The 25,097-nt window shown below is 36.0% G+C and overlaps 1 protein-coding gene and 1 pseudogene across 1 annotated transcript in view; one reads left to right on the top strand and one right to left on the bottom strand.

Moving 5' to 3' along the window:
• Positions 1–409: 409 nt before the first annotated feature.
• Rad23b (RAD23 nucleotide excision repair protein B) overlaps positions 410–25,097 on the bottom strand; it is a 39,200-nt gene continuing 14,512 nt past the window's right edge. The window contains exons 4-10 of the mRNA XM_026391130.2: positions 22,256–22,524; positions 18,437–18,492; positions 13,041–13,168; positions 7,637–7,772; positions 6,465–6,592; positions 5,868–6,038; positions 410–2,191 (exon numbers count right to left, since the gene is read on the bottom strand). Coding sequence (XP_026246915.1) covers positions 2,078–2,191; positions 5,868–6,038; positions 6,465–6,592; positions 7,637–7,772; positions 13,041–13,168; positions 18,437–18,492; positions 22,256–22,524 — 1,002 coding nt within the window. The 3' untranslated portion in view covers positions 410–2,077. The remainder of the gene's footprint in view (positions 2,192–5,867; positions 6,039–6,464; positions 6,593–7,636; positions 7,773–13,040; positions 13,169–18,436; positions 18,493–22,255; positions 22,525–25,097) is intronic.
• LOC144254693 (60 kDa heat shock protein, mitochondrial pseudogene) lies at positions 9,194–10,026 on the top strand (annotated as a pseudogene).

Raw genomic sequence — 25,097 nt, 5'->3', positions numbered from 1 at the left:
TTCAAAATCAAATAGCCACTTACATTTAGAGATTTATCAAAACTATTTGTAAATTAAACAATAAGAGCAAAAGGCACAAAAAGCCTATTTCATTTATGGTGTTTCAGCTGATTCTTTAAGAAGCAGATAAACAAGTAATGTAAGGAATGGCCAAATCTTGGCCTGAGCTGTCTTCCGGTAATTAATCCTACTATCTGTGGTTGTCCAAGGATAAAAGCTCCGTGCCTTCAACTTCTGCTGTCACTTTCCAGAGGAAAGAAGCGGCTGCTGTTTTTCCCCGTTGCCAGTTTTTACTATGCTTTGAGCAACAAGGTAGCAGAGTGTCCTAAAAAAGCGACAGTATTCCATTCTCCAACCAGAAATGCCACCCCTCTTCCAACTTATTGTTCGTCTTTGAAAGATAAACATATTTATGAATCTTCTATTTTATTCTCCTGAGACATTATGCATGATCCATTATAAAACATACAGATAATACAAAGTCCAAAAGCCTATCATGTTTATGGAATAAACACAGGATAGTTAAACATGGTACATTGTGAAGGAAAATCATGGTTTCGTTTATTTTCATAAAGACAGGTTGAGTGCATGACGTAAGAGCTTAAGAGAGTCATCACCAAACTGTGCTAAGGAATTGCATGGGATTACGCAGGGAGAAGTCTGTGCAAATTCATCTTCTTACTTTCAGATGGTAGGAAAAATATTATTTCTTTAAATAGTCTTGTTTATAGTCAGGAAAATAGATTTGATAAACTGAACAAGTAGACATCTGCCCCTCTTTCTGATCAAATATCAATGTCAATGAAAGAGATTCCAAAGAAAAAATTGAGATGAAAAAAATTCCAAATAAAAGCCAACACTGCTATCAAGGTTTTTCTTTTAATATGCCATGAGTTATCTTGATTGTATATTTTCCAAAGTACTTTTCCAGACACGTTTCCCAACCCTTCCAAGAGACTTTCTCAGTAAAAGATGCTGGGTTATAGTTCTGTCCATCTCCTCTTTTTGAAAACAATATAATACTAATGACCTTAATGGTAATATATTCTTATCTAATAAGGAAAAACATTTACAAATATCAGAAACCCAGTTTTGAAACATTTGCATTATTTTTGAACTGATTCAGCATTTTGTGGGTTTTAAAAAGACAGCAGGTTTGACTTACGACTTGCTGATAAGCACATTTTTGCTGAGGAAAGGGGGAAGAGTGAATGCTGCATTTCTCCATTGGCCCCAAAAGTGCTAATTTCACAAAGGGATACATCAAAAGCAAACATGCAATGGTGGTTTTAAATTTTTTACTGCAATATAACAATGAAGTAAACAGTAATTAGACACCTACTAATTTCTCCCCAAAACAAACAAAAAAAATGTAAACAGGAAAATAACTCTGCCTATACTTGTACAGCTTCTCAAATCATGTTTGAAGGGTCTCACATTCAATGATCAAGAAATTTTAAAATAGCAGTAATTATTTTCAATTTAAGAAAAAGTTCCCCTCTTCCCTCCCCCACCCCAAGTATTTAAGATGAAAGAATGGGCTTCCTTACACATTAATTTTATACTTTATGTGAAGCAGCAACAATAACCATCAATAATTTGGCATTTCTGTTTACAGTTGCTCCAAAATTATTTTAAATTTTAAAAAGCATTATCCAGTGTTGCCATGAAACAGAGACTGTAAATTCTAGGTAGCAAAGATCCTTTCAGAAACCAATATTAGGTCAAAGAAATATAAAGCAGGGCATTACACTAAATTTCTGGATCTAGTACACTAAAAAGAGTGAAACCTAGGAAAAGGTACCTATGTTTTATAGAAGAAATAATGACCTGCAAAAGCTGATTTTTGGTTGTATAATATTTTACACACTGTGTGGATTTGCGGCATCTGCTAACAGAAGCAGACATGCACTGTATTTATCCCTGCCCAATAATCTAGATCCCGCCCTCCCCACCCCAACAATCTACTACCATATACCAAGTACTGTGGATATGAGCCCAAGTCATCCCAGACAATCCAGTGAACAAAGTTAGTGTAATGCACTGGTGTGAAGTATGAGATACAAAAAAGTCCCTTTCAATCTTCATCAAAGTTCTGCTGTAGAAGAAAATTGGCAGCCAAATTCTCATTCTTCTCACAAGCAAAATATGCTTGTATCACAAGTCCTTCAGGAAATCCTAATGCCTTTAACTGGAAGAAAAGAAGGAAAACATAAATGTAACCCATTAATTATGGCCCTTTTAATTTTCTTCATATACTCTGAATTCCAGCACAGCACTACTAACAGATCATTACCTGAAAACAATACCCACACAAATGCTCTGAGAATTTTACATGAATTCAGTCCCACCTGAATTTGGATTCACTGTCCAACCCAAGAGCTAGAAGGTACTATGCAAATCCTCTTTGCCATTAACACCAAAACCCAGAAAGTAACTATAAGGGCTTAAAAATAATCCCACAGCAATTTGTAGATCCAATAGCTTATAGTACTTTAAAGGTGAAGATAAGGATGGAAGCACCTGGAGAGGCTTTAACTGTCTCAATGAATTACTTGTAAATGTTTTATTTATTAAAGTAACTTATGTCTTTCATTTGGATTAAATATTATTCTCAATCTCCTTCCCTTATTCAATACTTCACACTAGAAAACCAGATGATTATTTTGAAATCAACACATATGGTGACCTATTTGGGGACGGTGGGGTTGGGAGGTGGCACTCAACCACTGAGCCACATCCCCAGCCCTTTTTTGTATTTTTATTTTGAGACAGAGTCTCACCAAGTTGCTGAGGCTGGCTTTGAACTCATGATCCTCCTGCCTCAGCTTCCCAAGCTGATGGGATCACTACAATGCCACCGTGCCCAGCATGGTAGACTATTTTCACTGCTTAACATGTATAGCATTTTTTTTTTTTTAAAGAGAGAGAGAGAGAGAATTTTTAGTATTTATTTTTTTAGTTTTTGGCCGACACAATATCTTTGTCTGGGGCTGGGGATGTGGCTCAAGTGGTAGCGCGCTTGCCTGGCATGCGTGCGGCCCGGGTTCGATCCTCAGCCAGCACCATATACAAAACAAATATGTTGTGTCCGCCAATAACTAAAAAATAAATATTAAATATAAAAAAAAAAGAAAAAAAAAAAAAACCAAAAAAAAAAAAAAACCAAAAAACAATATCTTTGTCTGTATGTGGTGCTGAGGATCGAACCCGGGCCACACGCACGCCAGGCGAGCACGCTACCGCTTGAGCCACATCCCCAGTCCCCATGTATAGCATTTTTAATGGTATTACCAGGTACTTTAATTTCCTTTTCCTAGTTAATTAAAAATAAAAATACCTGTGACTCAACATGCACTGCTTCTAAAAGACTTTTAAACACTCAAGGCAATTACCTAACTCATTAAGTATTATTATTTGTCAGCCAAATGCTATTTATGAACACTCTCCTCAACTCCTCAACTGTTTCAATCACCCTATATTAGACTATTTTTAAAAGTGACTTGTAAGAACTGGGCAAAATCCCAATTCAGTGTAAGTATCTATTTATCCACAAATAGAGGAGAACAAACTAAAAGAATGAGATGTTATCTAAATCTTGTTCAGCTCATAGCTGGGACAGTGGAAATAAAAGGTAGGTCAGTCAACAGAGTACATTCCGACCACATGTTTCTTTCTGTAAGAGACACACACTTTAGATTCAAAACCCAAAAATGTTGAAAATAAAGGAATGAAAAAAGATGAATATTGGTTTTGTTTTTAAACTTCTACTCAGTAATATATTGGAGGTTCTAGGTGGGGCAATTAGACAAGAAAAAAAAAGGGAAGGTATTCATTTTGGAAAAGAAAAAGTATCTCTATTCACAGACTTGTATATAGAAAATTCCAAGGAACATGTACACAAATTATTAGAACTAATAAAAATGAATTCAGGAACATTTTAGAATACAAGATCAATGTATAGAATTAAAATTACTTATGCTGGGCATAGCGACATGCTCCTATAATCCCAGCAACTCAGGAGGTCAAGGCAGGAGGATTGCAAGTTTGAAGCCAGCTTGGACAACTTACCAAGATTATATATATATATATATATATATATATATATATATATAGTAAGTGCTGAGGGTGTAGCAAAGCATCTCCATTACTCCAAAAATAAATAAATAAACTTGACAAAAGTAGTACAAAACACCCTGAAAAACTATGGAACACTAATGAAAAATTATAGAAAACCTACCAAATGGAAAGATCCCACATGCATGAGTTGGTCAGACTTAAAACAAGGCAATACTTCCCAAACTCATCTCCAGGATAAACATAAACACAAGTCCTATTCAATTTAGCCAGCCTCGGGAGGGGAGGGAGGGATAGTAGAGGATAGGAAAGGTAGCAGAATACAACAGTCACTAATATGGCATTATATAAAAACGTGGATGTGTAACCGATGTGATTCTGCAATCTGTATTTGGGGTAAAAATGGGAGTTCACAACCCACTTGAATCAAATGTATGAAATATGATATGTCAAGAGCTTTGTAATGTTTTGAACAACCAATAATAAAAAAAAAAATTTAGCCAGCCTCATCTTTGTTTATTGGTGGCAGAAATTGAACAAGTTGATTCTTAAAATTGAAACAGAAAGGGCAGGGATCCAGAATAACCAAGATAATACTTGGAAACAACAACAACAACAACAGCAAAAACTGGGGCACTCAACACTTGCCAATTTAAAAACTATTTAAAAAGCAGATCAAAACTGATCATAGACTGACATGTAAAAGCTATAAATTCTTAACAGAAAAGACAGGATAAACAACTTTCTCTCAAAAGCACAAGCAAAATTAGAAAAATAAAACATAACCCCCCCCCATACACACACCATAATCAGAAATCATTAACCCTGACCTCAAAATAAAAACAGTTGCTATACAATAATTTGGGCAAGTCTTTTTTACTCAAATTATATTACGGCGGGGGGGGGGGGGAGCTCAAGACATAAATTAAAATCTTAGGGTGCAAAGGTGTACACCTATAATTGGCAGACTGAGGCAGGAGGGCCTCAAGTTCTCAATCATCAAGACCCTGTCTCAAAATAAACAAAATTAAAAGGGTTGGTAGTGCAGCTTGGTTATGGAATGCTATAATAACTGGGGGGCAGGGTTGGGATGGGGACATGTAGAAAACACCTAATTGTAAACTCTGAACACTCTTGTGTATAATACATAAGGACAAATTATTATTGTTCAGATGACCTTTTTAAGTATATTAAGTTATCTGATGTACATCTCAAAACAGTTGGAAAATAGGACAAGTATGATGATTACCTGTTTACAAATATCGAAAATGAGAGAAATCAAAAAAATAATTACTGCAGTGCCATGACCTGTACTGGTAACCAGTGCAAAAAAAAAAAAAAAAGGGAAAAGGATGCAAAGAAAATCAGGATAGCTGGAATATCATGTATACTACACATCATTCTTAATAAATTCATATGCATATTTATTTTATATGACAAAAGTGAAGCAAAATTTGAAATAGAAATAATTTAGAATTGGGCATATACACTTTAAGATTTTTTTCCTTGAATTATAAAATGTCAATGAAAATTTTAGTTTATTAATATATGTACACGTTTCATGCAAGAGAAGCACTTTATTTGTCCTGTGGCTTTACAAAGGATAAGGTGGGGGAGTAGGTCTCCAGGGCTAGACTCTAGGCTCTATGTAAAATAATTCTCTACAGTGAATGGAAATGCTCTAGATCTGTTCTCTCCGGTAGTAACTACTAGTTCCATGTGACTAATGAGCATCTGAAGTGTGGTTATTGTAACTAAGAAATTTCACTCTTACTTTTAGGGGAACTTACCCTTTCTATAGCTTCTTTTTCCTGAGGTGTTACTTGAATGTAATTCATATGCCCACTTCCAGCTTCTGCAATTCCTCCACTGCCACTTCCACCTCCTCCTCCTTGACCCCCAGATTCTTGAACTGGTTCATTTAACATCTGAATAAAATGCTCCTGATGTTGGCTAATTTGCTGTGATTTGAAGGACAGAGAAAAACAATACACTGATATTAAAATTTAATAAAGGGGTCCAGTGCAGCTCAGTGGGAGAATGCTTTTCTAGCATGTGTAAAGTCCATTCAATTCCTAGTGACAAAAAAATAAAAATGTAAGCAGTTTTTGTTTAATTAAATAACTCTGATTCTCTAATGTTAATATACACTGGGAATCTGCAAAGGTAAATGTTTTCCAAACTTATTTGACAAACTGAAATTGATACAACTTCTATATCTCAACTTCTTTTCAATACACCTATATACAGCATAATGTTCTACTAAGTGTAATGTGGATTTAATCATTGTCAAGAACTAGTGAGGAGGGGACAGTACGTTCATGGACTTTTTCAAAATAAATATATTCTAAACTCACTTTTCAAACTAACACCGATTAAATAATCACCTGCAGTAACTGAGGATTCTCTCGACCTATCTGTTGTAGCAATGCAGGAAGCAGGGAAGGGTTCTGTTGAATAATTTGTCTCATCTGTTGAAACTGAGGCTGATTTCGTAAAAATTCAAGGGGATGCCCTGAAATAAACACAAACATTTAAAAATGAAAGTAGTAAATACACACACACACACACGTTAAATCATTTATACTGCAAATATTATCAAGTAAAAAATGAATTCTCAGATATAAGAAAATGAATGATGCAATCTTCAAATTTTATCAATGTATGAATCTTATATCACAGAAATTACTATTGGCCAAAGCAGAAGAGTGCAGATCACCAAGAACCAAACTTCCTACAAGTTCCCTGCATACCACTACCCCCCCACCAGCAAAAAAACCAAAAAACTCCTAGGAATTCCTGCCCTACCTATATTCTCTCAAAATAAAAAGTATTAAATTTGTTCCAATTGTTCAAAAGTTGCTATGAAAAATATATACTAAAACTAACAAAAACAAAAACCCAGTTCCTTTATCATATAGACCTCACTTAAGGACAGGTAAATATTCTAAGAAATGTGTGGTTAGGCAATTCTGTCACTGTATGAACATCACAAACTGTACTGAAGCAAAGTAAAGCAGCTATGGTGTCACTAGGCAATACAATCTTATGGAACCCACTGGTGTTAAATGAAATGACTATATAGTCAAAAATCCATAAAAATCACTATCGTGAATTCCTGGGAAATATTAAGCCAGAGAGAGAAAGGTATTTAGTATTTAAAAGTTAGGAATGTCAGGTTTGCACATTAGGAATTTTAATACAAGACTGTGTACAAAGCAATTAAGGGATTTTTTTGTTGTCAACCAGAGCTTAGCTCCACAAGGAGAACTAGGAAAAATACAAGGAAGAATGAAGGAGAACAACAAGTAAATCGTGGGCCTACCACAGGCTCCAGGCTTTGCTCTGAAGTTAGATCCACGGCAATGGAAGGGTGGATACTGACCAGTAAGGAGGCCCGAATTCAGGCTTTATTCTCTTTACACACTTGGAAGAATTTCTTTTGGACCCCTCTTTAATGAATATAGAACTTATTTTCAATTATTCAAATGCTTTGGGAATAAATCCCACCTTAGCCATCTACAACCTTTTCTCCCTTATCCAAGAGATTCCACTTTACCTCCAGAACTTGCTGTTGTAGTGGTTGCTGTTGTAGTTGCTGCAGCTGCAGCCACTGCTGAAGACTGAGGAGTCCCAGTACCAGCTGCTTGAGCAGGTTCAACCACAGCTTGACTTTCTCTATCTCCAGGAATTCCCTATAACACAATTTACAAGCTTTAAGACAATCCACCATACCAAATTAGCTAAATATTATTATACCAATAAAAGGCTGATAGTCGGTTTAAGATCCCTGCCTAATTTCCTAAAAGCATAAAACAGATGTCTACTTCAATTAAAAGTAAAGGATTATTAAACTGCATGGATTTGAATTATATTAGACATGGCCTGGGTGTATAAGGCAGCACTGACCAACAGAATTTCCCACAATGATGGAAATTTCTCTATTTGCACCGACAACTAAGATACCCACCAGTCACACATAATTATTTTAAGTTTTAAAATATTGATATGTATCTTATTAAAACTAAACCAAGGTTTTGAGCTACACATTCATTGCTCTAGTTGATTCTGAAATTCTCAGAAAATTTCAGCACCCATTGCTCAATGATACAAAGGACAATTTGTAACGACAGCCTTAAGACTATCCAAAGATGACGGTTCTGAAATAACTCCTGGGGGAAAAAAAAATTGACTCTCCCTCACTTGCTGCCAAAATGGCCTATTTCACAGTGTACACTCCCTGCTAATATCCCACAGAAATGCCCTGATTACTCATAGTTCTTCAGGTGAGATCAGTGTCCAGGACACTGGCTCCTCATGTCACTGGGGCTTATTTATGCCAAAGATGTAAAAATTTGGTGCAGATGCCTGAGACTTTCAAGGTGAAGACCTTATAGCAAAGTAGCAGTTACAATGGGGTGAAAAGGAATAAAAATAATTATTCCATAGAGTTGGGAAAGTCTGAAAGTAATGAAAGATGGTGTAACTATTGCTAAGTCAATAGATTTAAAAGATAAATACAAAAATATTAGAGGTAAATGAATGGAACTGGAGACTATCATGCTAAGTGAAATAAGCCAATCCCCAAAACTTCTTTCTGATATGCAATGCTAACACAATTGGGGGGGGGGGAGATAGAAGTTCACTGGATTAGACAAAGGGGAATGAAAGAAAGGGAAGGAGGATGGAAATAGGAAAGACAATAGAATAAATTAGACAATCTTCCTATTTTCATATATTAATACATGCCCAGTGAAACTCCACATCATGTACACCTACAAGAATGGGATCCTAATTAGAATAAGATATAAACCATGCATGTATAATACGTCCAAATACACTCTACTATCATGTATATCTAAAAAGAACAAAAAAAATCTACTGTTAAAAAATATATTGGAGGTAAACTTGTTCAGGATATTGCCAATAACACAAACGAGTAGGTCAAGGATGGCACTGCCACTGCTATGTAGTGGTATGCTCTATATCCAAGGAAAGCTTTGAGGAGACTAGCAAAGGAGCTAATCCAGTGGAACTCAGGAGAGGTGTGATGTTAGCTGTTGATGCTACAACTCCTGAGCATAAGCGGTCTATCCTTGCATGATAAACTTTGGTCTTAACTGCTAAAAATATTGATGGAGACACTCCAAGTACACCTGTTTTAGTTGGCCTTTAGGTTGTGGCAGTAAAAGCTGCAAGTTTTAGTGACAACAGAAAGAACCTATTTGAAGATATAGCTATTGCTACTTGTGGCACACTGTTTGGATAAGAAGGTTTGATCCTAAATATTGAAGATGTTCGGTCTCATGAGTTAAGAAAAGTTGAAGAGGTCACCATCAACAAAGGTGATGCAATGCTTTTGAAAGAAAAAGGTGACTAAGCTCAAATTGTAAAGCATATTCAGGAAGTCACTGAGTAATTATTATGCTACAACTAGTGAACAACTAAATGAATGACTGGCAAAACTTTCATATGGAACAGCTATGCGTAAGGTTGACAGGCCAAGTGATAATGAAGTGAACGACAAGACAGTTACAGATGCCCTCAGTGCTACAAAAGTTGCTCTTAAGGCATTCTTTTGGGCGGGGGTTGTGCTCTTCTTTAGTACATTATTGTCTTGGTCTCATTAACTCCAGCTAATGAAGATGAAAAGTTGGTATAGAATTAAAACAAAACACCAAACACAAACACTCAAGATTTCTACAATGACCATGTTAAGAATGCAGGTATTGAATGATCTTTCATAGTGTAAAAATCTTTCAAGATCAAAGATTTTCTGAGTATGGAGGGAAAAGCAATCTGATCAAACACAAGTTGTTAAGAACTGCTTCAATGAATGTTGCTGGAGTGGGATTCTTATGTTAACTTAAAGCAAAAGTTGTAGTCATAGAAATTCCTAAGGAGACAGACTCCAGAATGAGTGTGAAGGAAAAGTGGTATGAGAGGTAGTGTGTTCTGATTTTCAAAATAGTGCTTTAGCATTATGAACAGTGACAGGAAACTCAAAGCAGGGTTTCTCACCAATAACTTCAGAGAAGTCAGTTGAAGAAAACAACTGAAGAAAAGGTCAGTTGATGTTGAAGAAAATCACTATTAACTATCAGTTATTGGTTTCAGTTGACAATATACAACAGTTTACTGGGTTCACTGTCTAAGCCTTCAGATAATTTATTTTGTGTTTTTGAATAAAAAGACAATTGTATATTTCTGATACTGGGTGCAAGAGCAGAGTACCAATGCACTGCTTTCAATTTAAATCACTGGGACATTTCTACTACTATTCTGCTAAAAATCAGGATTTTAGTGCTTGCCATCACCAGACAAAAAAGTTCAGAAGCAATCTTTCTGTGGAGAATAACTGGGTACAAAGTAGAGATATTCAGTTATATGACAACCTTTGTGTAATAAAAACTGCTCAAAGTTAGATATTCTTTACTGATCCAATTCTGAGAATGTGTCAGAAAGTACCACATATAAAATTGTTTTCAAAACTCACAAAATAGATATTAAAGAAATTTAAATAATTTGACTTTTAGTTGATGCTTTTTATATGTCTGAGGCATTTACCTTCTTGAGTTGTTAGTTTAAAACTGCAAGAACACTTTTTGAACAACCTATTATGAATACATATACTTATAGATTTCATAGCTACTACTACTAAAAGGACTTTATCAAATTCTTGGATTTTGAGTTGGGTCTGGTAGTGCACGTGTAACCTCAGTTACTTGGGTGGCTAAGGAATGAGGATCAAAAGTTTGAGATCACCCTAGGGACTTAACAAGACCCTGTCTCAAAAAAAAAAAAAAAAAGAGAGAGAGAGTATTACAACTGAATAAGAATGGTACATGCTTCTGTTTCCTGATAAACCAGAAGCCAAACCCATAAAATCACAAAGAATAAAGGGTAATGAATGGGGCAGGATGATGGCTCACTGCATTAGAAACATAGTGGGCACTAGAAATGAGTATTTGGGGAATTGGTTGCCAATTCAAGTCCTCAGATGAAGTTATTGTTAGCAAACTATATACAGATTTAGGATCTTGAGTATCTACCCAATTCTCAACAGTTTTGTTAAACTAAAAAGTAAATCAACACTGCTATCGATCTACCTGTAATTTTCACACACGATACAGCTTCTTATTAGGTAAGTGACCAATAATTCATTTCTTCTTTCCACTCATTCATTTTCACTTATATGTTAACTAGTAACAATTAAAGGTAGACTTTTTTCAGTCTATGAAATCAACCATAAATATATTCAAACACTTTAAACTGCTTCATGAACTCATTTCATCTGTTCATATATATTTTGAGAGTGAGAGAGAGAGAGAATTTTAATATTTATTTTTTAGTTTTTTTCGGCGGACACAACATCTTTGTTTGTATGTGGTGCTGAGGATCGAACCTGGGCAGCATGCATGCCAGGTGAGCGCGCTACGGCTTGAGCCACATCCCCAGCCCCTCATCTTTTCATATATTTGTATTTAATTCTACATAGCCAGGAGGCTGAGACAGGAGGATAGAAAACTCAAAGCCAGCCATGACAACTTAGTGAGACCCTGTCTCAAAATAAAAATATAAAAAAAGGGTCAGGAATGTAGCTCAGTGGTAAAGTGCCCCTAGGATCAACCTCCGGTGCCAAAAAAAAAATAAAATGAGATGCAAGCCAGGGACAGTGGTGAAGAACTATAATCCCAGCTACTATGGAGGTTGAGGCAGGAGGATCTAAAGTTTGAGGTCAGCACAGGCAACTTAGTAAAAACCTGTCTTAGAATAAAATATTAAAAAGGTGGTAATGTAGCTCAGTGGTAGAATTCTCCTGGGTTCAATCCCCCATACTGGTAGAAATAATTGAGGCTTTCCTGAGGCTAGCTGGCAACTAGAAAGGAATTTGCAACAGAAGTGCAATGTAGTAACAAAGGAATGGGTCACACTGTGATATGTATTCCTCAGAGTTATGATAGTGGATGAGGTTTGTGGCAATTCACAATCAGATCAAAACCTCAGAACACCAAAGAAAATGATAGAACAAAAATGTAAGATTAAAAAAAGATAACCTAGCATCATTCCAAAATTCTGCATTATTTTAGAATGTAAAATACATTTATATCAGGGCGCAGTTACACACAAGTCTGAGACTGGAAGACTGTGAGTTCAAAGCCAGCCTCAGCAATGGCAAGGTGCTAAGCAACTCAGTGAGACTCTGTCTCTAAATAAAGTACAAAAACAGGGCTGGGGTTGTGGCTCAGTGTCAAGTTCCTCTGAGTTCAATCCCTGATACCAAAAAAAAAAAAAAAAAAAAAAAAAAAAAAAAAAAAAAAAAAAACAAAAACCCACATCTATAAAACTGGCAGATATTCATCCCAATAAAATGCCAAGGGCTTCAAATATCCACAATAACCTATTTATCAAAAACTTTTATTACCACTTAAAAAATAAAGGGAGGACCTATAAAAAGTTCCTTAACTGTTAATGACTATAAACAAGCTAACAAATCCAAATCCAGGCTAGGAATATTACACATGGAGGCACACACCTATAATCCCAACTCTGGAGGCTGAGGCAGAAGGATCCCAAGTTGGAGGGCAGCCTCAGCAATTTAGTGAGACCTTGTCTCAAAATGAAAAACAAAAATAAACACCCCCCTTAAACCAAAGTCGGTCCAGAAAAAACAGAAATTTAAGTTTTTATATTATCCCCAACACATACTAAAATATGAAGCATGACTCCAAATGGATAGCCAATTTTATAACTCATTTAACCATGTTTCATCCTAACTAAAACTGTACCAGAATGTTTTAGAAAAGGCTGGATTTTATCAATACAAAATGTTAACTAATTCTAGGATAAATAAAAGCATTAATTATCTAGTAAGCATTATTTTTCTCTAGTGAATTCTTTTAAAATCTTTGAGATCTTGATCTTAAAACAAACAATGGAAACAAAACAAAAGTGTTTCTCACCATTAAAAGATACTCCACTGCTCTGTCAGGGTTGTTGAAACTGGCTCTCAGGGCTGCAATTACTTGCTCTCGTTCATAGCCCATTGACATGATCTCAGTTACCATATTCTCGTATGACTGACCTGTCACTAAAAATGGGGCGGGGTATAGAACAAAACATTTAATGTACATTCTCTATATATTTCTTAAGTGTATACATGTATACAGTGTATCAGATACTACTGCTAGGATTACAAAAACAAATAACAACATATATGCAATAGACAGAATAATGATCCAGAATAAAAATCCCCCAGAAATGTCCATGTCCTAATACCTGGACTAGAGATTTAAAAACCATGTTAGATTACTTGGTAAAGGGCAGTGAACCTGTAGGTAAAACTGAGGTTGCTATCATCTGACTTTAAGATAAGGTACCCCCACTGGACTTCCTGGGTAAGTAGAAGAGGGAGGTAGAGAGGTTAAGGGAGCAAAAGCAGGAGAGAAAAGCTATACTTTTGCCTATGAGAATGGAGGAAGGACTATAAATTTCAATAAAGTAGGAAGCCTTCAAAAGATGAAAAGGACAAAGAAAGGGTTTTTGCCCAATCTTCAGCAAGAACACAACCCTGTATCAAACTTCTAACCTATAATTCTGTAAGATAATAAATAAGTCTGTGCTGTCCTATACCACTAAGTTTATGTAAACCTATTACAAGCCAATAGAAAAATAGTACATTTCCTAAGTTCAAAAGAATTATCAGGTACAAATTAACAGAGAATTAACAGGAGACTGGGCTGCAAATGTAGCTCTGTGTAGATGCATGCTAGAATTAGTAGGAGATTAGGGAAGGCAACCTATAATAAGAAATACATGAGCTCAATTTTTATAACAGGTAAAGGAGCAATTCAAGCAACTGATTATAACACAGCAAGTTGGCAGTTTTCTTTTGATATCTTTTATTACCAAAAAAGTGGGAGAAAGGTGGTTAGTAAACAAGAAAGTTAGAATCTCCTATACAACACAAGCCTGTTATTATTCCAGTAAGTCACAGCCAGAAGTCTTTCTCCAATCTTTCCTTGGGGATGTGGCTCAGTGGTCAAGTTCCTATCTTGCTTTTCATGAAGAGGGCTGACAACACTTACCAAAATTATCAAGTGAAAGCTGTTTCCCCCCACTAATCTCACCTCACTTAAAATTATCTTCTCCTTTCACCCATGGTCTGGAAACTACTGCCTTTATTGCCACCTCAAAGATTAGATCTGGTTACCCTCTCTTTTCTCCACCTTCCACCCTTCACTCCCGGAGTAATCATTCCAATCAGCAACTACGATCAATTATGTATTTCGTATGTGTCTTCTTTAAACAACAACTTCGCATGACCCCATCCTCATCTCTTTCAGCAACTGGTACATGTGTCTGCTCTCTTCCTTCTATAGCTATAGTATCCACACATGCTGGGTCCAATTCCTCAACTAATTCCAATAAAGATTTCCCCTTAAATGTGTTCCTCTCCACAGGCTGCCTATCCACCTAAGTGCTTGAACCAGAAAGCTTGATCATTTCAACTTCTTTACCTGCCTTTCCACATCTAATCGACCAGTATATCTGGTAGCTCCCATCTTTTTTTTTTTTTAAATATTTATGTTTTAGTCGCAGTTGGACACAATATTTATTTATTTTTATGTGGTGCCAAAGATCGAATGGAGGGCCTCACACTTGCTAGTCGAGCGCTCTACCACTGAGCTACAATCCTGGCCCTTCCATCTTAAAATCATAACCCAAACCCATCTAGCTCCTTTCTCCACTGCCATCACTCAAGATCAGCCACAGCAACCACTGGTCTGGTTTATACTCTGCCCCCAGACCTACAGCCCACTCTTTAGCCAGCAGCAAAAATGAGCCTTTGAAAAAAAAAAAAAAAAAAAAAAAAAAAAAAACCTCAGCTCAGGCTCCCCACCATCAGTAATCCTCCTCTACCCACAACCATCCTGAGTTACTCAACAGGTCATCTTTCCCTGCCGAGAACCTTCATGTGTGTAGCCTTCTATGGAGCCAGATCCTTCACACATTCCAGTTCTAAAATTAAAAGTGACAGTGTCAGAGAGATATTGCCTAGCTATCTTAAGTAGAACTATTTTCCTTTGTAGAAACTCTCTGTATTAAAATCATTTAACATGAATTATAATTTATTTTTTTCTATCCCCATCCAAACACAGGTTCAGCCGAGCAGGGAACAGTGTCATTTTGCATATTTTTTCTATAGACTTTTCAAAATCTAAAGGTACTTTAATAGCAAAATAAATAAATAAATAAACAAAACCAAAAAACCCCTAAATATGAAGTTTGTTCCTCCGAGGATGCAAGTGTTAATAGTGCTCAGTGTGGCAAAATGAGATGGAGACCCTCACTTATTTATCTAAAAGTGAATTATTATAAAAGAGCCCCTCCTCGCTCTCTGTTTTCTTGTCTCACCATAGGAGCCTTCCCTCTTATACTTCTACCACTGTGATGCCATCCTCCATGGAACCTTTACCAGAACACAGATGGGCAGATGTCAGTACCACATACTCATACTTGAACCTCCAAAACTGTAAGCTGAACAAACCCCTTTTCTTTATAAAGCAGAGAGCCTCAGGTATTTCACTCCAGTTAAACACACACACACACACACACACACACACACACACACACACACACACACACACCCTTTCTTTTCCCATCCCATAAACACTAATTTGTTTTTGTGTGTGCACCAAGGATTGAACCCAAAGGTGCTTAACCACTGAGCCACATCCCCAGCCCCTTTTAGTTTTTATTTTGAGAGGGTCTTGCTAAATTGCTTAGGACCTCACTAAATTGCTGAAGCTGGCCTTGAAATCACAATCCTCTTGCCTCAGCCTTGAGCCATGAGATTATGGGCATGTGCCATTGCTCCTGGCTACTTTTTAATATTCTTTTATTTTCCTAATCATCTATTGATGTAATTCTAGCACAAATCCACTCAAGTTGGCAAAATACTCTCCATCACCTAGTTTCCACATAGAAAAATAGATATCAATATTAACGAAATTAAGACATATGGAAGATTATATTTTTTAATATCATATATTTCATTTAGTTCTCAAAACAACCCAATGAGAAAGGTTTATTCTCATCGCCTTTTAAATACAAAGAAATTAAGGCTTAGAGATTATTGCTAAGGTGATCAGGTATCAATGGCTGGTAAATAATGGCACAAAGATACACGCAGACTGTGAGTCCAGAATACTCTACACCCAGTCATTGTACTACACTTCCTAAAATCTTATTTCTTAATTAATCAAGTTATTAAAAAATCAAAAAGACATGTCAGTCAGCAGTCTGATACTTTTTAGATCTTAAAAGTATAAGCACATACAGTTGTACAAGGGACCATGTCATTCTTCAAGACTATAAGCAGTCTGATACTTATAGTCCCATCAAAGTTGCCTTCTAGAAAGTCTACTCTCACAGGGAGAAAGATCAAAACAAAGAATGTTAAGAGTCAGGGTAAGAAACTAAACTAAGGCAACTAAGTAAGTGGCAGTGGAAACAAATATTCTGGAGACTTGAAAAGAATCAATCAGACTCACTGGGCCAAGGCAGACAGAGGATAATGCCAACTGTGAGGGAAAGGGTAGATAATGGTGTAAACAAGTTAGAAAACAAAGGCAAAGAATTGACGAGTGGAATAAAAAGTTGAGTCAATTTGAAATATAAGATATTTATGAAGGATGAAAGTTTTCTAACTGGTAATTTAAACAAATGAGTTTGGGAGTTCAGAGGGGTCTATATAACGGAATTAAAACTTGGGGAATCCTTATGACAAGTGCATGGTACTGTCTATTTCCAAAGTGTAAACTCTGAACTATGGCCTTAAAACAGAACCATAAAAAACATATATTTTAGGGGCAGGTAAAATAAAAAGAATTAACTAAAAAGTCTGAGAAGAATGGTATGAGATATACATCAGGAAATGAGCAGTGTCAATGCCAAAGAAAGACAGTTTGAAGAAGTAGGAAAGCAATCCGGAGACCAGGTAGATGAAAGATTACAGGACAAAGGGGCAGTGGTGCGCACCTGTCATTCTGGCTACTCAGGAGGTTGAAGCAGGAGAATCAAGAGTTTAAGTCCAGGTCAGGCAACTCAGCAAGACCGTGACGCAACATAAAAGATATGTTGGGGATGAGCTCAGTGGTTGAGTGTTCTGGGTTCAATCCTGACATAAGAGGAAAGAAAAAGAGCAAAGAATTCTGGGACTAGAAAGCTGAGAAGGGGAGATCCAGGAGACATAAAGATATAAAAGAAAGACATTGCCACTTCCACCAGAGGTTAGGTGTAGCAAGAGCAGACAGAGCCTTGAGTAATATCAGGGGCATATGCCAGGTGGTCCCACCTTTGAAGCTATAGAACAGTTTACCATTGTCTGGGTAACCTCCTTCTACAGCTGTTCTAATACCTTTGTAATAGTTCCCTAAGATTCGGCCTTTCTGTGTTTGAAGTAAAGCAATTTCTGTCATTCTGATTAGATGCCAACTGCTATAGTACTTGGTGGCAAAGTAGTCCCAGTTAGCAGTCCCTCAAAGATGGAAATCTGGTTTTGATATATTCATGAACTGTTAGGTATTAGGGTATCAAGGAAGTTCAAGCCCAGGGAGGTCAGAGGACCAACCCCAGATCCCCATAGGCACTGTTGTTAGAATCCTACTGCTGCAGGAGCCCATACTGATCCCACCTGTTCCCAGACAATAAAACAGTACTATACCAGAGACAGTACAAAGGAGAGGAGCTGGTTTTTGAAAAAAACACGAGTGAAGGCTGAGGAAAAGACTGTATTCAATAGATACAATTAAAAGTTAGGATAGGAGGGCTGGAGATATAGCTCAGTTGGTAGAGTGCTTGCCTGGCAGGCACAAGACCCTGGGTTCCATCCCTAGCACCGCCAAAAAAAAAAAAAAAAAAGGAAAAGTTAGGATAAAAAGGCATTTACGCATTTACTTGCTGTAAGTCAATACAAGGGACAAGATATAAATGAGAACCTCTAGGGTCAATGGGTAGGCATGAAAACTAAATGTGAATAGTGTGAAGTATGGGGGCAGATGGACAAATTTATTCCCTTTCAAAGACACTTTGTAACAAACTCATATTAGGAAATACAAATTACTTGCTATAAGGAACGAAATATGCTTAACATTAACTGTAAGAGTGAATTCTGAAAGACAACATTAAAAAATATTGTAGTCTTTGGTGATAACCCTGCTGAATAATTATTTAGATCAATTATTTTACAGCTAGACTATTAAAAAAACATGAAAATTAATGCATTATTGTAATCTTAAAAACTAACTTAAAATTCTTCCCTACCTCTAAAGTTATATACAAGGTAAATACTTACCAAGTGCACTTGTTGCATCTTCAAAAAGGTTTGACCGAGAAGCATCTCCTGATGTACTGTAAAGTTTTTAGAAAAAGCACATTTCACTAAGTATGTAATATTTAATTTATATTAGTTTAGTAACTATCCCATTTGTAAAGAGAGTCTTTGTCTTTAATGTGAAGTTTGGCTATAGTGCTTAAACAGTCTTGTCCAGGTTAACCCCAAAAACTTCACTGTTAACATTTTAAATTTGGGGAAATTTTCAATCTCAATCCTCCTTCTATTTTGAGAACTCATCATTTAAAATGCCCAAAGTTACAAAAGTTAAAGACAGCTTATTCTATTTAAGAAATATGAAAAGATAATAATAGATAAACAAAATAATGCTTGAATCAAGTTGCAACAGAGTAATACCAAAAGCAGTACACTGTAGAATGTCCCTTCAGAAAACATAAGGAAACTCCATACTGAGGTTTTATGGACAACTCCAAAAGACAAAACTAAAACAACATACTTCAAAGAATATAGCATATGAAAAAAAAAAATGCAGATGTGGGATAGCTTCAAGTTCTAACCTAAAGGAAACCAATGAGTCTAGTATAAAAAATAAACAAGTTATAAAATACCATGAAAAAAAATGGATGAAGAAAAATAAACTGAAGGGCTGGGATATAGCTCAGTTGGTAGAGTGCTTGCCTTGCATGGATAAGGCCCTGGGCTCTAATCCCCAGCACCACAAAAAACAAGAAACAAAAAACACAAAAATAAAAAATGAGTTGAAGTTTACAAATGTGGCAAAGGTACTAATTAGAAGTTTAAATGAATACACACACACATACTCTTACATCTCCATTTCAATTTTAAAAACAAAAATACATCATGCCTCAAAGTTCTGAGAAGGCCTTTGTAGTATAGCAAAAATTAGGGAATCCAAGTTTGATTCATAAATTATTTAAACTTTCTAAGGCCTCAGTTTCCCCATCAACACCATGAGGTCAACTATAATAGTATCAAATACTCCCAAGTATTGTAGGTATGATTACTACCTATTATTGTAGGTATTATTACTCAGGAAAGTACCACCCAATATGATTATGATCACAACAATCTTTTGGTACAACTGAAATTTCTTCATTAACTAAACAGTAAAATTAAACTTATTGAGTCAAGTGGAGCACAACTTCAAAGCCGGACTCAGCAATTCAGCAAGGCCCTAAGCAACTTAGCAAGACCCTGTCTCAAAATAAAAAATAAAAGGGGCTGGGATGTGGCTCAGTAGTTAAGCACCCCTGGGTTTTCCAATCTTTATTCTTACAATTTTTCTCTTCTTCTTCACAAGTCCTCAGCTCCATTTTTTGAATTAAACCTTAATTGATCTAAAATTTATTTCTGAGTATACAATGAGGGATTGATCCATCTGTTTTACCCTGATGGTGAGGCATTTAATCCAACAGCATTTTCACCAAAATGGTCTCTAATTACATCTGTATCTTAAATTCCTGATTGGTTCTACTTCCAGCCTATTCCACAAGTTTCCAATGTGAGTCATTCCAGTTTTAATCATTACTACACAACAGATTTTAGTATTTGCTAGAACTAATTTCCTATAGAATAATTTGCACTAATTTCACAAATTGTTTTAAAAATTCTCTTTGAAGGATTAAAGACTGAGGTATACTTTAAAAAACCACTACTCTTCAATCTTGACTCAGCCTTACCACTTTTTCCCTCCCAGACCACAGGGGAAACCACTCATCAGTTAAGTATGCCAGAACTTTGCTACTTTTTCCTAAATAGTAACAGGCCAATGCACAAAAATATACAATGTAGTTTTACAGCTGTTGTTTGGTTTATGGCTGTTGCCTATACTGTTTTACAACTATTTTATTCAATAAAAAGCCTCAAAATCACATTCATTTAATATGCTTACATACTGTACTTTAGCTATCAAGGTTTCTCAAGTTTTAGTAAGAATTAAGAATTCACCAGGAAGAATTTGTGCAAATACAGAATTCTGGGATCCACCCCTAGATAATTCTAATTCAGAATCTGGGGATTAAGAATTAATTTCAAACAAATTCCCAGTGATGCTGACTGCTGCCTATTGATTACTAACTACACTTTGAGTAGCACTGTTCTCTAGTATGAATAATACACAGGTCAAGTTCTTCCCTTATTGATTGATATTTAAGTTAATTTGAATTTGTCCTCTACTACACACAATACAATTTTTGTACACAAGTGCCATTACTCTAAAGCAGATATCATCTAGTAAAATGTACACTACAACAGACGGCTTTCAAAGAGCAAAAGTGACCTAAAGAAACATGTTCCTAAAAACTAAACATCAAGTTAGCAGTGAAGGACAAACTTCCTAACAACACACATACTCATTCCACATTTATCTCCTGATAATTATTCACAAAATTCCGTACTTTACAGAATTCTAGAGGTCTTACAGCACAGATGAAGGAACTAAGGCACATTAAAGCAGCTTGTTTTCGGAGTGTCCTTCATTCTTCTCATCCTGTATTATCCTCCTCTGAGATGGGTAATTTTGAGACATAAGAATAAGTAGCTAGCATATAAAAATCCAATTAATGTCTGCTTTCCCGGACCACTGACCATCAACTCATTTATGCAACTCTGTAGATCTGATAAGGTAATCACAACTCTTCAGACTAGGTATACTATAACCCCAGGAAAAAAGGAAAAATAGAAATAGAAAGAAATAAAATGATGACATCAGCACATTAAAATATACTAGCCAGTTATGAATTTCTCACTGTGAGATTTTAAAGGAGCTTAAAGCAATTAGAAAATAAGACATATTATAATGATTCCACATATTAAAGTTCACAATGTTTAAGTGGTTTGGGGAATCAGTGTGTTAAGTTTGTACCTTACTTTCATATAGACTGATCAACACCCCTTTCATGTAACAGCTTAACTTGACTTTGGGTATCTCCCATCATAAGAGAGTTGAATACTTTTCTAGTTCTGCAAGGGAAAGATGGCACAAATTGGTGCAAGCCTGTAATTCCAGTAGCTCGGGAGGCTGAGACAGGAGGATTGTGAGTTCAAAGCTAGCCTCAGCAAAAGCAAGGAACTAAGCAACTCAGCTTAGAGACCCTGTCTCTAAATAAAATACAAAATAGGGCTGGGGATGTGGCTTAATGGACCAGTTCAATCCCTGGTTCCCACCCCCACCCGACAAAAAGATGGCTCAAATTAGGCAATGGTGCCACACAATGTTAATAGACAAAAATTCTAGGCAAACACAGGGAAAATATTATATTTCCTAAGCCCACAATATATTTACAGCATGGGTCCAGGTGACCCAGACTCCTTCAAACATGGCTGACTGGGTTAGATGCAGAAAACACACTTAAAGACAGAACACCAAAATGAAGTAGTTCCTAGTTACCCACAATGAACCATAACCTGAAAAAATTAAGTGAAATTTCCAGAGACAAATTATTTGTAAATTTTAAATTGTGTACCGTTGTGAGTGGCATGGTGAAATCTGTGCAAAAGTTCTGTCTAGAACATGAAGCAGCTATACTCTATATAAGACCTACCTGTTAAGTCTATATTATACTTTATATACGAAAGACTCATGTAACTTTTATGACAGTGTATTGCTATAATTGCTTAAAATGCATGAGTTGTCATTAATACACTGGTAATGTCTGCCCATATTCCTATAGTAAACTATGAATACAGATCCAAACACATGGTTTAGTCAAATTTCAAAGTTTGGGGAGGGGGACAGTAGATAAGAAATCATTTTTTATCAAAATTAATACATGCAAAAGTTCTTAATCCAGTTCTTACCTGTCACTTGATGTTGGGCTGGTAGCCGCTGGTGTCTCCACTGGCTTTTCTGCAGCTTTCTCTTGCTGAGTTGCACTAGTAGGTGCAGGTTCAGAAGATGCTGTTGTTGTTGCTGGAGTGATAGATGCAGGTGTGGAAGTGGGGGCCAAAGCAGGGGTGGGTGTTGGAGCCTGAGTCACAGCTGTTGCTGTGGAGGAACTAACTGTGGTAGTAGTGGCAGAACTTGATTGCTGAGTTGGTGCTGGTGCTGGTGTTGTCACTGCTTTGGGCTAAATATATTAAAAAGGAAAATAATTATGAAAAAATACATCATTACATGAAAATATATCATATGAACTATATTCTCATGATGCTACCAACACCAATACAAAATTACAACTTGAACATGATTTTGTAAAAGAATATAATTATCAATACCAACATTTTGTTACTCTTGCATATTCAATATAATTTCCTTGAAATGCAACTATAAAAAGAAGTATGATTATTAATGAACATGCTAAATATTCTGTGGCATTTTAGGAGGGGGAAAACTAATACAGAATGTAAACCAACAGGTACAAGTACAAAAAGATTAACAATATTTTGAGATATATAAACAAAAAAATTAAGACCAAATGAATTTATAAGCACATGCTCAGTGCTTTCTGAATTAGAAGCAGAGCCATAAGCTTCCCACAGAGCAAAAATGCAATTAAGTATGTATGAAAATCATACTGTATGGGCTCTATTCTCCTGGGGTCCATCAATATCCACTATCTGTTTAGCTCATAACTTTCCTAAGAGCAAAAAAAGAGTTAACTGTTTTGGTGGAAGATGTGATTGAAATGCAACATGATTTGCTGTAAAAATCAACAAACTGTAAAAGCTATGAGCTGCCTTGTATTTAATTCGAGGTAACAGACAGGATGTTAGAAAAAAAGTCCCTAGTGCAAGGTCAGGGGAGAAGGTTTTAAAAAATACCAGTACCCTTATACTCCCTTTATTCTTCCAGGACTCCTAGAGCTAGCTCTATGATGTTCTTTCTTTCTTTTTTTTTTAGTTGTAGATGGACACAATATCTTTATTTATTCTTATGTGGTGCTGAGGATCCAACCCAGTGCCTCACACGTGTGAGGCGGGTGCTCTACCACTGAGCTACAGCCCCAGCCCGCTATGATGTTCTTAATGGCCAATACAATACTCAAGATTATCAATATATATATATATTTTTTTAGGGGTGGTGGGTGGTGGGGAAGGACCGGGGATTGAACTCAGGGGCACTCCACCACTGAACTACATCCCCAGCCCAATTTTTGAATGTTTTTATTAGAGACATGGTCTCACTGACCATTGCTGAGGCTGGCTTCAAACTTGTGTAGCCTCCCGAACTGCTGGGATTACAGGCATGCGCCACTGCGCTTGGCCTTATCAATATTCTTTAAATACCAATGTTAGCAGAAATCCTTAGGCAATGAGTTATTCTGGATAAACTGGAGCTTCACAAGGGTAAGGATTTCTATTTTTAGCACTAAAACATATTAACTGATCTAGATTAAATGCTTTATTTAAATTATCTGTGATTGGATGATTACTGTAGTAGACCAATGTCCCTATTTCCACAAAGCAATACTTGACCCTTATTCCTGACAGTACCAAGCCCCTTGGCTTTTTGAAGTTTTTCTTGCTTTTGATCTTAATTGGTTTCTCCTCTCTCCCTGTAACAAGGCCTTGCTTCCATAATGCCTAACTAATAGTTGGTTTCTGTTATAAACTTCAAAATAAAAACAACGATGATTATTATCAGGATTCTGTGTAATAAATAGAGTACCAAGTAGCTATTCCTGGGAAACATGCACTTATTCTGAGATCTTTTCTGCTTAATTCTTACAGTCTGAATAGTCAAGGTTAATGCAATACCAAAGGACTATGTTAACAATAACAAAATATCCAAATGTATGCCTATCATATTCCCCCTTATGTAATATGTATAAAACTAGATGAAAAAAATAACTTTACAAAGGAAGGAAATTATGGCATATGCTACACAAAACAGATGAACCTTGAAAACATTATGCTCCAAGTCACAAAAGGACAAATATTGTAGGATTCCTCTTAATGAGGACAAATTCAGAGACAGAAAAGTAGAATGTTAGCTGCTAGGGGCTGAAGATAAGAAGAATAAGAGTATTTAATGAGTACAGAGTTTCAGTTTGGGAAAATAAAATTTTTGAAGATGAATGGTAGTGATATTTGTACAGCAATGTGCTATATCCCTTATGCGCTACTAAACTGTACACTTGGAAATAGTTAAATTGATAGATTTTGCATTATGTATATTTGATGATACAGGTTTTCTCACTTGATTCCTTCTCTGTATTTAAAGCTGAACTTTTAATAAGTACTTTAAGTATAGCTAAATGGCTCTTCTTGGATTAAAAAATTTTCAAGTCTATCTAAACCATTTAGCTGCTTTTTGTTTCTCAGTACATATAATTAATTATTAATAGTTATTTCATTTTCTACTATCAATTATGTAGCGACTTTGAAAATAACCTTTATATTTATTCCATTTTTGATCTTTGATGAACTTGTTTTAATTAATTCAAACTCACATTCAATGCTATAACACTACTTGCTACTGTTTGGGTTGCCTCACTTCCTCCCAATTCAAGTAGTTTAATCCCAAAGTTTTATTTTAAGGTATTAAGAACATGAATAATCAATCTTACTATGGTGTTTAGAGGAAGGGTCTTTGGAAATTGATGAGATCATTAAAATGGAATCCTTATGTCTAAATTCTGATCTAATGAACCTCTTTTTCTTATAAAAATTATCTACCTTAGGTACTTCATTATAGTAA

This window comes from Urocitellus parryii, chromosome 4, assembly GCF_045843805.1.
Source record: "Urocitellus parryii isolate mUroPar1 chromosome 4, mUroPar1.hap1, whole genome shotgun sequence".
Classification (NCBI taxonomy): domain Eukaryota; kingdom Metazoa; phylum Chordata; class Mammalia; order Rodentia; family Sciuridae; genus Urocitellus; species Urocitellus parryii.
This window is presented reverse-complemented; position numbering and strand designations above follow the sequence as displayed.